Here is a 14,615-nt window from a genome sequence, read left to right as displayed (position 1 = left end):
TGTGGGGGTGCTTGGATTGACGGCTGGGGTGGTTGAAGATATAATTGGGGTACAGTTATACCCAGGTGGGACAGTTGCGTTGACGCTGTTGTTAAAATACTGGGTTTGGGAAGGATGAGACATGGATACTGTGGGGGGTGAAGTTATGGCCGTGATCGAAGCTTCTTCGGAACATGTTGCTGAAAAGATTATTTATAAGTCACACAATCTACGATAGTGTTTTTAAGTTTTTGTCAAAGCAACTCTTAAGTTACATCATTTTTCAAAATGAAAAAAATAAAAGACTTTTTTTAATTGAAAAGCCTATCTATACCTTAAAATGCTTTTTTGATGCTTTTTACTAATAAGGGTCTCAAATCATATTCATAATCACAATAAACTTTTTTGCACATGCTAATGAGAAAGTTTTTTATAAGCTTGGCTTATCATTTATGTTACATGGCTTATTAACAATGGCCGTTTCACTCATTGCTACATACCTGATACAATGCACGGCTTCACAGTAAATTCTATTGCAGCTGTAACCAAAAATAATAATATTATTGAATTACGTTAAAAAAGTATGAGTTTTATTAAAAATTCATTACTTAAAAAATTCATTAGTTTTTAACCATGTAACTAACACAATTTTTCATACTGCTTTACCATTACTATTTATATCTTTGACTTGGGTGAGGGTTACTTTGTTTTTAATTAAAGAACATGAACTTGAATGTTTTGACTTGACAAATTGTTCGGCTGCTAAATAAGAAAAAAATGTTGCATAAACAGTAACAAGCCAACTTACTATCTCCGTTCTTAAGTATGGCATCGACTTTAAAGATGCGGTAGAGGTTATGGTTTACTTGGTTCCACTCTCCAATGTTTTTGATTTTGCAATCGCTTCCCCCGAAATACGCTAAAAACACGACACATGAGACACATGAGGTTTGTAAACTATTTGCACCTGTGGTGCTACACCGTGCTACAACATCCGCATATAATTTATTTCATAATTAACTATAATGTTAGGTTTAGGCTATTTTTTGTATGGTTAAATTAAAGGTATATTATCATGCCACAATATTTTGCTGTTACAATCAAACGAAAAAATACAATATTCTTTTTGCACGCTTACCCAAACGATAGACTCCTGCTTCGTGGCAAGCTCCTTTAGAATATGTGTAGCAGCATTCGCCGTTCTTTACTGCAATCCGAAATCATTAAATTAAATATTTATACATAGGTAAATAATAAAATTCAAAATACAATCTTATTTGAAACAGCGGTTATTTACGAAAATTTAACATAACCAACATTTGGTCAATTATAGATTAAATATTAAAAACTCAAAAAGCCACGTTCAGAATTTTTAAATATTATTTTACCTCCAACCGTTATTGCTGAACTTTTCTGATCTGAAAAGCAAATTTAATTATAATGAATGATTACAAAACCACTCTTTGTAGCCAAGGATGGCAGTACGGTACGGTACGGTACGATGGTACGGTACGGTACGGTACGCAGCAAATTTCATCAAAAAGTACGGTACGTAGGTACGGTACGCAAAGAAAGCTGAGGTACGGGTACGGTACGTGGTACGGTCGATCACTAGAGCGTAAAAGCGTACCGTACCACCGTACTGGTACGCATATTAAACGTTGATTAAACGGTCATTTTTGAATCGTTACCATTTGCAGATAATATCAAATTTGTCTGAAACTTGAATTTAAGTTGTTTGAAACATGATTTCATCACAGTTCCCTGTATCAAAATAGGGCTCAAAAAAGTTTAGAACGTCACTGCTTAATAATGTGTGCTTACTATGCAGAAGGAGGGTTACACGCATAGGCGACGACTGCCGAGTGGGCGGTGGTGGGGTGAGTTTGTGAAGTACGGTGGCGGCCACTGCGAAAATTTTGATTTGTTTGTAGCGGTATAGTACGAAACATCGTAAAATCTGGAGAAATTTGGAAACTAAACAAGCATGCTGACAAAAAAGCAACAAAACGGATGTTAACTACAACGTGTTTTGGTTAGAGCTTTGTTTATGACGTCAAACAAATTGTTGACAGTGAATGTATGGCCACTATTATGTACAATGCGATTGTACTGTAATGAATGGTTGGTTTAGACTTAAGGTGATACAGGAGCAACAATTTGATGAAACATTTTCTAAACGTTGTTAAACGAATAAAACGTTATAGCAAATTGTTTCAACTAAATATTTTTTTAAAGAAATGTTTTTTCAAGAATTTAACGAATGTTACATTCTATTGAAAGTTTCTTGGGCTTTAAAGTGGGTTCGTGTGCTTGTACGCATTAGTGACGTTACAAAAAGTGACGTCACAATTTACGTCCGCCACCTTGCATTTTTACAAAACTCGGCGCCTGTGGTTACACGTACAGCCGTATTATTAAAACGCGCACATGACAAGAACAGAGATTAACTCGGCATTTGTAATTGATTCTTCAGTTAGTTGAAAAAGCTAGCTAGTGTTGTAGTCTCTTCCGCACCAATGATTTAAAGAAATATGCTGTTGAAAATTACACACTGTCACTGCACGAGCCCATCGTAGAAAACGGATCAACCTTTCATTTCGAATAAGCTGGTTGTAATGGGACAGCTTGTATAGAGTTTAGACAACTCTCCTTTAAGTGCATGTTATATTGACATAAAATGTATCCAACTTAATCCCGATTGGTTTATTTGAAGGTACGGTACGCAAATTTTCGTACCGTACCTTGAGTACGGTACGGTGGTACGGTACGCTTTGATTTTTGACATTTGGTACGGTACGGTGGTACGGTACGCTCTACGTAACGAGGTACGTGGTACGGTCAACGCAATACGTACCGTACCGTACTGCCATCCTTGTTTGTAGCAGATTGTCGACTTTTAAGAATATTGGGTGCAATTAGTAAAATAAAATTAACTTAATGTTCTATGTTTATTTATTAAGAAAGGTGAATGATTCCGAACAAGAATGGTGAATGATTCCGAACAACAGTTACCAAAGCATTTATAGCAAATTTTATTTGTGTTACCTTAAGCTTAATTTGTTTTCAGTGTACAACCGTGTTAATGTCACGATTTTTTATGGTCGAGTATCAACAACAAATAGCCTTTTTTGACTTTTAAATAATAATATAGTAATAGTACTTTGTTGATTTAATTTATTATTTTCTGTCCCATAACAATAGGGTTACAGAGGACGTCGGATGAATAAATTTGATCTAGGTACGCCACGCAATTTTCGGATACACATAACTTACTTCCATCAATAAGTTTCAAAGTATTATCATCACAGGATCGGGGTGATTGAATCGATGCGTCCACTGACGACGGGGAACCAGATAAGCATGTCTGAGTCCCTGCACATACGTTTAAGTAGAAATGTTAGTGAATTCCATAACTTCCTTGGAACAAAATAGCTTTTGATATTGCAAAGATCGGAGTTATTTTATTACGCTGACGTGTCAAAAACCAAAGTATTATTTTATCTTCAGTTATTCAATGATTGTCAAAGCAGATTCAAGCTAAATTAAGGGTAGCTTGTATAGTCTATAGTTTATATAGTTTTATAATCCAGCAAACAACAAAACTGTGTTGCAACAAGCACCAGAACAGCCTTCGATAGTGGAGAGACACAGAATAACACAGCAAATCAAAAGTCGTCGATCCATCCTTGTTACAATCACAATTGATTTTAATTTGAGCACACTATTTAGAAATACTAGCTGTTTTGTTTATATGCAAAGAATGTTCGTATTGATACATCATCAATCGTCACAACATTTACTGAAGCGTAACAAAAAACTACAAACAAACACTAAACCCAACTAAATATACAATCAATCAGAGACAACATTTAAAACTAACACTCGCACAAACAACAAGGAATAATTCTTTGCCGGGTGACAGGCACAGCTATATATCATTCTATATACAGCTCAATCTATTAACACACATAACCAGTTTAATTTGAACGGAACAAGCTCAGTATTTCTTGCTTTATGACAGGATGCAGTGCACGATAAGATGTAGCAAAGGTTCATGACAGTTGACGATTATTTACGTCGTTTTGATTCCATAGAGTACCAAAGACTACTGAGATGCGAAATGACAAGGTGGATTTGTAGAGCATTAAATTCGCGTTCCTAATCAAAAAACAACAGCTTCAAAAGCAACATACGTTTTACATGTTATGACGAACTCACGCTTCTAAAACTTAAAATCGTGTTCGACAAATAAATATGTGCTATGGTCCTAAGATCACAAGTTTTGTATTGTCCATACGCAGGTTGTGTTTGCTACTCCAGCTTAGGGCGGCGTTTTTTTATATTTAATTGCTTATACTTCTGGTCCCTTGCTGTGGACTACACGAAGTGACTATACCTTTAAGATTGCAGCGTATTTTTTTGTATTAATACTGGTGATGTTTTTTTCATTGTATTTATGGAAGCATAAAACACCGCATGTTTATAAGTACATAGAATTTCTCAATTTGTACACATAGTTATTTTCAACAATTCTCACATCATCTGTAGCCTTTAACTACTTAAAACTTTTAGGCTGTTCCATTTACTCATACAAATATTATAATCGATGCACTCATTATAATTGGACCTAGTGGTACAATCACACAACCCACAAACTTAAACCTGTTCAATAGCGGTTTCGACTGGTCATATTTTTGTGGGCTCGTTACAAGCGGCATTTACAAATGTACATGAATGGAAAATGAACACAAATGTAAGTCAGATGTACCCAACGTTGGAAATTGACATTTCAATTCTCTACACATGTTTGTAAATATTTTCTGTCGTAAACCAGTAGAGGGGAAGGGCTGTTAAAATAAGACTTTTGAACTTTTTAGATTCCCTGTAGCACATGGTTGCTCTTCGCTATTCTACTTGTGGGCAAACTGACACGATGCTTCAATTTTTTTCTCTTTTAGTGGATGGTCTGTGGGATGTTGGTGAAGATAAGTGATTCCCTACCTTTTTGACCTTGTGGCACCCTATCATAGAGATAAATAGATTGCGGCACCCTGGCAAAACTGGATCAAATTTTTGAGGTTTTTGTGTATTAAATAACCGTATGAAGTAAGGAGCCGGGTATAACTGCGAGACGCGTAACTTAAAGTAGCCAACTTTATTTATTCGTATATTCGTGTAGATCAGTGTTTCTTAACCTTTTTTGCACTCGTAAATTTTATAAAATTTTCTGGTACCCTGTCTACAATAGCCGACGGAAGTAAATAAATTTGTAATGAAAGGAATTAAAGTAAGTGTAATATAACTTGGGTGTTGAATGCATGCATGAAAACAATATTTTTAAGTAAGACAAAACTAACCTGCTCTAGACATATAACAAAGCAACTTGTTACGCATTCTTTACAAATATGCCTAAATAGCATATAATTTCAGCCTGCATGTCGTACCCGCGACTTTGATACTTCGTACCCCCAAGGGGTACACATACCCTTGTTAAGAACCCATGGTGTAGATGGCCTGTGTAAGATTAGGTTAAGTGAGCTGTTGATGGGAAGGAGGACGATCGCTGAAACTGCGTAAGAGTCTGAGGTCAAAATGTGACCTGGAATGCTCATAAAAGTCATGATGCAAATCGGCAACCAACAATAGAAGTCGGTTGCTATGAGAACTGTGATTTTCTTCTGCATTCTTTTGATCTGATGGTTTTTCGCGTTCACCAACCCTCTATCGCGGGATTTTATGTAAATCATGACTTACGCGATGGTGATGTGCAAAAGTGCGACGAAGTTAAACCTAATATCACAGTTAATGACTTTTTGTTCACGTTTAATTCCTCGCTACTGGTGACAAAAAAAATATTTGACAGAACATTTACCGTTATACTTACGTTTGCCATGAATGTACAATCTGCTGTTACCTATTATGAAGTTAGTATTTATTGGCTGATGCGATATCCATGCAAAGTTTTATATCAATTTTGAAACTCTTTTAGTTTGGCTGGCTAATTCCGCATGCTGTGACTGTGAATGTTAAAACAACCCAGTGTGTACTTTAGTTTTTTTTTAAAAAGTTTTCGCGTTTAAAATCATTTGCCATGCTCTTCCTTGTGTTGTAATTTTGTGATGTATCAAGTTAATCTGTAATCAGTTTTTGCAAAACAGCATCTGTGTCACGTGCTACCTTAATCTTAAGATTTTCCTATTAGCTCTACTTTTCTTCTGTACTAAAGATTTAACATTCATCTATTAGTATTTTTTAAGCTGTGTTTGAAATAATACCGTACACTCAGATTAATTTAAGTTTCAAATCAACCCATCTTGTAAGAACACTCCACACACACATTTATTAACAAGCGGCCATTCAAAATATTGCGAACATGGTATTATGTTTGATGTTTGAAAACGACAACTTGGTGACATTGTTTTAAATTAACTACACAACAGGAGAAGAAGAAAGGATTTTTTTGCATGCTGACTAATTTTAGAAGTTTATTTAACTATCATCGACATACAGTTGGATGAGAGGACGTTCTGCGTGATGTTTTGTGTTCATCGTGCTGTCTAAATCAGACCTCCGAGCTTTTTGAATTTCCCGTAGTGCGTGGTTGCCCTTCGCTAAAAGCAACTAAATTAGAGTTCATCCTTCTAGCCAAACTGACACGATCTATTAATTTCTTTACATTTGAGTAGATGGTTTGTGGGAGGTTGGTGTAGATTATCGGGTTAAGTGAGCTGTTGATGGGAAGAAGGACGATCGCTGAAACTGCGTAGGAGTCTGGGGTCAAAATGTGATCTGACATGCTCATGAAAGTCATGATGCAAATCGGCAACCAACAACAGAAGTCGGTTGCTATGAGAACCGCGATCTTCTTCTGCATGCTCTTGATCTGATGGTTCTTCGCTTTCACCAACCCTCTTTCGCGGGATTTCATATAAATCATCACATACGCGGTGGCGATGTACAAAAGTGCGACGAAGTTAAACGTAATCACGATTGATGACATCATGTTGACGCTTGTGTCCTCTTTGCTGATGCGAAACAGGCGAGGAATGCAAACGCTACTGCTGCTGTAATAACCGAAATAATTGTCCCACATGGGCGCCATATAGCTGTGACTTGACCTTAAATACTCGGCAAGGTCAACCCAGTCATATGACGTCACTTGTGGTTGAGATTTGTTTTCGAGGGCACCGATGCGTAACGCGAACTGCCTGACTTCAGCGAGTGAAACTTTGTCAGTGTGAAAATAAGGACTTGGTGTGATTTGAGCGCTTGTGATCATATCGGATGAGAGGAAGCGGGAGAGTGGAAGCAAATCGGTGAAAAAGGAAATGAGCCAGATGATGCAGATCCACATCATAACGATTCGTGCTCTGACGCTCCGGGAGTTAAAGGGGTTGAAGACGCTGTAGAGTCGATATGAAGTAATACAAACCAGGGTAAGGACCGATGTTTCACTCGAAACTACAGTCAAAACACCAACGGCGTTGCACAAGTCGCTTGATCTCCATGCTTTATCAAACAGACAGTAGATGCCTGAAAACTCAACCGCTTTAATCCCGATCACGAGCAGAACAATCCCCATCAGCAAATCCGACACCGCAAGATTAAATATCAATACACGATTTATTAATCCCAACTTGACACGTGTTTTATCGCTAGTCAACCGATGAAAGTAAAGTGCCGTCTTCATCATGACTGCCAGGTTGCCAAACAACGCGAAGACAGCCATGAACCAGACGAGGATCTCCAGGGCGCGGACTTTGATCATTTGCTCGTTGGATGCAAGTGCGTCGTTTTGCAAGTAGTTTGGAGGACATTCGTCCGAGGAATCGCTGCAGTCAGAAACACCGTCGAGGACTTTGGTCGTTGGAACAAACAGAGGTTTTTTGTTGCCGCAGTAGAAGTGTGAGGTGGTCGAGCAGTTCACTTCATCAGTCGAGTTTACACAGTCGGACACGAGGTCGCAGGTTTTCTCTACTGGAATGCTGATACGATCGCGAAAACCTGCATATGGTGACAGATTAATGCAAATGGACTTGGTTAATCTTAGATTTTTTGTGGCACAACAAAAACAAAGCTCAAAAGATTTGTACCCCAAATAACAAAGCTTCCCACATCGGGATTTCTGACCCTGCAAAGTGTCAAAGCTCGAGTGTAGTTTAATACGTATTGATTTTTCGTTTTTGCTCATTACTGTTTCAATTTATTATCGCACTTTCAGACGCAATGTTAAAGTGAAGAAATGTTAGTACGTTAAAATTACAAATTTTGAAAGACATGTTTTGACAACTGAGGTTTAGTTTTTTGCTCTAAATGTGTGACTATTAAAACGATGTTTTGCTGACGATGTTAAGAAAAGTGTTGCTAACGAAGTTAAAAAACAAAAAAACTTTCTTACTTTCTCCAGAATAAATCTTAGGTACACAAACTTTAAATATTACCTTGAAGTATAGAGCTCACTTTGCCGGCGTTGCACTTAAAGTGGTTGGGGCAATTTGTTTCGTCGTATCCTTCTCTGCATTCGTCTATCCCGTTGCAAACCGATTTACCGAAGATTAGGTCCAACAACGGAGTGCACTTTCTCAATTCAAACCATACTTGCTGACCTCCAATCATACTTGCAGGAACTTGGAACTGAAAATCATAAACAAATACACACCGTGATCACTGTGCGTGCTTTGTCTTCACTTTGTGCTTTGTCGTGACAAAAGACAACAAAGTACTGAGTCAAACTAGGAAAAGGCTGTAACGCAAAACCGAAATAATTGAACTTCTGGAATCAGCATAGAAATAATAACCATTTGATGTTGCAAATGAGATTTTTTGAGATTATAAAACTTACGTGATGACCGGCAATTTGGTCGCACACTGAAAGTCGGTTTCTGCAGTTTGCTCTTTCGCTGCATTCGTCTTCAAACACAGAACATTCAACAATACCATCACACCTGCAAAGTACAAAGCACACAAGATTTTATCTTGCATTTTCGTTTTGTCGTCGAATCTAAAACTATAAAGTTTTGCAAAATATATTTTGTAAGAGCCAAAATTGTACCGCAGTGAATTTTTATTTTTTTTCGGAAGTTGTATTTCCGATTTACTGTTTTGCTTTTAATTCGAAGACTTGATCTTACCTTTTAGCTTGAACTGGAACAAAAGAGTTAACAAGGTCCTTGTCTATAACAAGTGTAGCAAAAGCTCGTACTTCAGAATTAATGACGTTGCATTGAAAGTCAGGAATATTTATGATGCTGCTCTGTTTGGTCTGTTTCCCACAATTCAGCTCGTCAAGCTTCGTGATTGGACAATCTACTCTACCGTCACAAACTTGCGACTTGGCAATACAAACGTTTTCAGAACCGCATTTAACTTGTCCTTGACTACAGAAAATGCAGGGTGAGCTTCCAGGGACTCCGTTGCAAACATTATCACACAGATATCTTGACGAAGCCGATGCTGGGACACTCTGTGCGCAAAGGCATTCGTCTGTGACATCTGGACAGTCGAAAATTCCGTCACACAACTGCTTTGGTGAGATGATGATGTCAGAATACAGACAGCGGTGACAATTGAAAGTTCCGTTTACAAAACATAAGTCGGATGAGTCTTGGCAGTTTGGATATTCGTCTGTTAACGACCATTGTGGAATTACGCAGTATTCAAGGCGATTGTCAAGCCCAGCGATCTGCTTGTTACATTTAAAACCGGTAACTTGTCGCACGTCCTCGGTACTTCCTGGACAATCTGAGTATTCATCACACGAGTAAGTCCGGACAACGCAAGTGCCAGGATCATTTGAGCAGCGAATCATCCTCGGCTCGTTGCAGCTCTCAATCTCATCGCTGCAGTCACCGCAGTGATCCATGCCGTCGCACAACAAGTAGTTGGGAATGCATCGCTTGCTGTTGTTGCAACGGAACTCTCCCTCCACACAAGTGTCGCTCATTGTCAACGGAACTTCGTCACTTCCGTCTTTGCAGTTCACGAATGTGTTGCCTCGCCACGAGCGAGGAATACAACGACCGTTGTCGCTGCATTGGAACTCTTTGTCTGGACTGCATTTGAGAGCTTGCTTCTCATCAGAAGCATCGGGACAATCGTTAAATCCATCTAATACTCGATATCTTGCCACACATCTCCCATTTGTCTGGCATCGAAATTCAGTGTCATTGTGACAACTTGTCAACTTGTCAACTTCATCCCGTCCATTTGTGCAGTCATTTACGCCGTCCAGAACCCATTCTCTTGGAATGCATTGCAGGGGAGCAGTGTTGTTTTTGAAACAAGAGAATTCTGAGATATCGCACGAGGCGAGACTCATTTCTTCGTCACTTCCGTCCCGTACCACCATCGTGTCACAGTCACGCTTTCCGTTTTGCACCAGCCAACGTGGAATACAAATCCTGCTTCGCTTGCATGTGAACTCTATAACAAACAAACGTCAATGATCGAGTCATATCAGTCGTTTTGGTTTGCTCCTGATGGAAAATGGAGTCGCCCAATTTATTGACACAATATTTTTCCAGACGCGAGTGTTGACTGTGAATAACTTTTAATGTGTTTTGCTCTCATCTTACCTGAATCATTCCTGCATGGTAAAACCAAGATTTCGTTAAGTTTGCAGCTTTCCGGTGTGTTAACCAGATGCCGAGGTACGCACTTTTTTGAAAGGCGGCAGACGAATTCATCGTCATTGCATTTGAGGGAATCTTTGGACAAATAATGATAGTGAGTGAAATTATTATAAAGTGATTCATTTGATAAGTTTTCTGAAAACCGGTTACAAACTTTCATATTTGATTTTTTTGCAGCATAAAGTTTTGCTGTTGTGTGGCACTTGTATCACAAAGAAACACTGCAAGCGACACAAAACCATCCCAATGTCTTTGCATTTAATGTTCATGCACTTGTGCAGATATGCCACATCAACCATTCAAAACAAATCACGAACCCATATATTCATCGCTTTTGTCAGTTCCCGGGCAGTCTGGGTGATAATCGTGAACCATATACCGCGGAATACACAAGCTGGATCCAACGCAGCGATGGTAGCCGTCCTCCTCTCTGCAGAGTGACTTACCAGGAGCGCTGCTTACTACAAAAACAAATGTTCGCTTGTGGAACTTTTGTATGTTCTTCGCCAAAAATGGGTTTTCAGACCCTCGTGTATAATGTACCGTCGTTAGCTGTTAATATATTTGAAACCCTGCTCTAGCTCTTACCTTGTTTTATAAAAATACAGCATAGATACAGTAGGATCCCAACTTTGGCCATTATGTTATACTCGAGCAGCACTCAATCTGCGAAAATTTAAATACATGACATCGGTAACAAAGTTGGTGAGAATAATTTGGTCACCGACTTGGCTTTGCATTGTGCGATAAAACATCAATGAAAATCGATCTTATTTACATTTTACCCAGTATTATGAAAAATCAGTGTATTTATTATTGCACCGGACTTGCTTTAAAACTTTGCATAGAAACCGATTATCGTTTTAAATTATATAAGGGAACGTATCCGAAATACAGCTTTAAGGAAATAAATCCTTGATCTTGTTCCACGCGCATTCAGTGTTATTTACCTTGATGAAAGCGACCTGTATATGACGTCGAAACGTCGGCTTATATAAATCCCTAACGTTTAACGCATTTCTAACACCTGCAATAGACTGAAAATTTACAGTTATATTTCTCGAGGTAGCCATCAAAATATAATCAACTTCGATTCACTAGCTCACTGCTCAAACAGAAACTCAAAACAACTTCTTTAAACTTATTTTAACAAAAATATACAAAACTAAACACACGACGAGTTCAAACTTCCTTAGATCTGACAATGGGGCGTGAAACGTGATCTGACCTTGATAATATTAATCTCACGAAGCTTTAGATTCACAAAGAATTTGTGCAGTTTTCTTTAGTTTCCCTTCAAGGGTTGGATGTTTATTCGTGACGCAACGAAGTTTGCTTGGTTTCATAGCTTAAGTCGATTTGAGAAAATGTTTTTCTCGTCCCTTTTGTTCAGCAAAACAGAAAAAATATTTACTTGATCCACCATGTGCCTTTGACCACAACGCTTCTCGAAGTCAGCAATTCAAACCGGTTCTAAGTAAGGTTACAGTGCACGTCTTGAATTGGCGCACCTGCAAGCCAGAGGACAGATTTGTGTTTTTAAACTTATTGAAACAGTCAATAAAAGACTTGTAAAACCGTATTGTTAGCTAGCACTTTGTGCCTGTTTATGATACCACAAATAATCTTAAAATGTAAACGGAAATAAGGATACTTTACAATCGCCTATTTGCCTTACAACTTACAAGATGAGAGATAAAATAACTAAAGTCTTTCAAATGATAAAGCCAAATAAACAAGAATATCGTTTTTCGGTCTGTGGCCCAAATGTCTACTTATAGTAGCGATTCGTGGCTCACCACATGCTGCAAATCGTGCTGAGTCAGTTTCTACATCCATTCCGAATTCATGACAAGTTTAGTACTGTCCTTCTCCATCGATTTTTTTAGTAGTAATTTCGTATTAGGCTTTTGTATGAAATAAATCATACACCCTAAAAAAATCTACAAAAAAATCTTAAATCTACAACACAAGTGCAAGAGTACTACCTGAACAGACACAGCTTCGAAATCCAAATAATGATGTCATTACACAGATTGTATTTTAACTACAAGTCATGTACACGATATATTCACAAGTACAGCTTATCTCACAATCAAGTTACTACAGTACATACAAGTTATTATAGTTTTATGTCACAGTAGTAGACGGTCGCAAAGTTAGAGTTTGAACTCGGCCCGAAATCCAAACGTATGAGCCAGTTTAGGCGCAAAACTAAGAATTACCAAAGTGAAATTGCGACACAGCGTGGCCAAGTGTAAAGCCAGCCCCGAAGCAAGCCTGTTTTGTTCAAGAGCAAATACGAATCTGACCGGAAAAATTGGCCTGATTTACGACCATGGTTAATATATTTCCAAATACTAAATTATCAAATATCAAGTAAAAACGTTTACTAAGACATCAATATTCGATTTTTTCATCCCACCCACGTCGTTGTTTTTCTTAATTTACTTTCCTATTAAAGGTCAATTAGCATTTATTTTGGCATCGATCTTCTTTTTCCAGTCCCTTTTGACGGTGGAACGTTCCACAAACATTACAGAGTAGTAATCGCTAAGTTTAGGCTGCATTGGAGAAGGGTTCCCATACACTGCTGGTAAAATGCTCCACAAATTTTCCATTATTTTTTGTTTTGAACTTTGATCGTATGTCAACAAACCTTGCCTCGAAAGTTTGTTCATCGGCTCGTACCACATGTTGTTCTGCACACAACCTACAAGTAAGGACTGCGACCCCGCTGTCCTCACAAGTCAGGTCGTGAAAAAGCGGAAATGTTTCCTGTAAAGTTTGAAGGTGATGGTGCGGCTGTCGTTCCACAGCGCTACACAATGAGCAGTCATAACCGCATCGACTCGATGATCCTACAAGTACCACAGTTGTGCTTAGTTTTTGTGCCAAATGATCATTGCATAATACAATCAGTATATGACATGGACCAAAAAAGCTTACGTCGTAACGGTATATGTATGTCATGAAAAATAAACTAATGAAAGGAAACCAAATAGAAAACAGTGCATGACATCATAAACACAAATAACAATGTCGGTACTGACACATTACAATTGTTTACATCCTGCCATTTATTGAATAATTGCTTCTCATTGGGGGTATTTGGTCTAACTAACGAAGATTGGGTTAGCTGTGATTTGTCTATCTGTATTCAACATTAAATTTTGGTCAATAATAGATTTGTGAAAATCACGATTTGTTTTCGTTTGGTAATTGACGATATTAACCTCTTTCTGTTGATTCCCCACATTGTATCAAGTACTGACGTTTACTTTTTTCTTGATCCCGTTTCATCCAGTCATCCAAGGCAGAACGCATAACGTCTTTACTATTCATCTGTTATACAGAAAAGTTGTTCTATTCTGCTAATTGGTGTAACCTATTAACCTCTAAATTAATCTGTAAGTTTAGTAAATTTCCAGTTGGTGGGACCCTAATTGTTGGTATAGTTCAACACCATGCAGTATCAAATATGTTCAAATTTAAAGCAACCTATGATACAATGTCGGTATGTCCTTAAGTCAAAACATATGTGGTTCCGTTTCCTACAAAACCGGAAAACAAAAACAAATTCGTGTACTGAAACTAACAGATTACTTACACAAAGTGGTGTCCTCTTAAAATATTTTTGCACATCCCTGAAATCAAGATCACCAAAGCTATTGTAGTCATTGCCCTCACAAACCTCGCCAAATGGCGGCAAGACTTTAATGCGGTTGTCACTTTGGTCTAATAGAACAGTATTGTAAAAACGTTATGACACTGTAAAATAAAAATTTGTGAATTGAAGAAAGTATTTCATCTCATTGCAATCTCTATTTGACCGAATTAGTTTTAATTTAATCCTTTTGATTGCAGTTGCAATCAGCTCAATGAATTTTTTCAAATATCAGATTCTAAATAGTATGCATGTATTTATTTATTTTGTATACGCTTCAAGTGATAATTATGCACAACGTAACAGATAATTAGGTTTATAGAGATATTTTTGTT

General features: G+C 37.8%; 1 protein-coding gene across 1 annotated transcript; it reads right to left on the bottom strand.

Annotated features, from left to right (window-relative positions):
• Positions 1 to 6,544: 6,544 nt before the first annotated feature.
• On the bottom strand, positions 6,545 to 13,940 carry LOC145219796 (uncharacterized). Its single transcript, XM_080087138.1, has 8 exons — positions 13,850 to 13,940; positions 13,331 to 13,474; positions 10,931 to 11,074; positions 10,557 to 10,688; positions 9,114 to 10,404; positions 8,825 to 8,927; positions 8,424 to 8,616; positions 6,545 to 7,986 (listed from the first exon to the last, which is right to left on the bottom strand). The coding sequence occupies exons 1-8, from the start codon at positions 13,938 to 13,940 to the stop codon at positions 6,545 to 6,547; spliced, it is 3,540 nt and encodes a 1,179-aa protein (XP_079943264.1).
• Positions 13,941 to 14,615: the final 675 nt, after the last annotated feature.

This window comes from Phallusia mammillata, chromosome 1 (genome assembly GCF_965637545.1).
Source record: "Phallusia mammillata chromosome 1, kaPhaMamm4.hap1.1, whole genome shotgun sequence".
Taxonomy (NCBI): Eukaryota; Metazoa; Chordata; class Ascidiacea; order Phlebobranchia; family Ascidiidae; genus Phallusia; species Phallusia mammillata.
This window is presented reverse-complemented; position numbering and strand designations above follow the sequence as displayed.

Bases quoted from the DNA above. Each gene is read 5' to 3' on its own strand.
- LOC145219796 (XM_080087138.1), bottom strand. From the start codon at position 13,940: ATGCGTTCTGCCTTGGATGACTGGATGAAACGGGATCAAGAAAAAAGT. The intron at 10,405-10,556 runs GTAAGATGAGAG...TGTTTGTTATAG, and splicing joins ACCATGCAGGAATGATTCAG to AGTTCACATGCAAGCGAAGC. The intron at 8,928-9,113 runs GTAAGATCAAGT...TGTACTTTGCAG, and splicing joins GTTCCAGTTCAAGCTAAAAG to GTGTGATGGTATTGTTGAAT.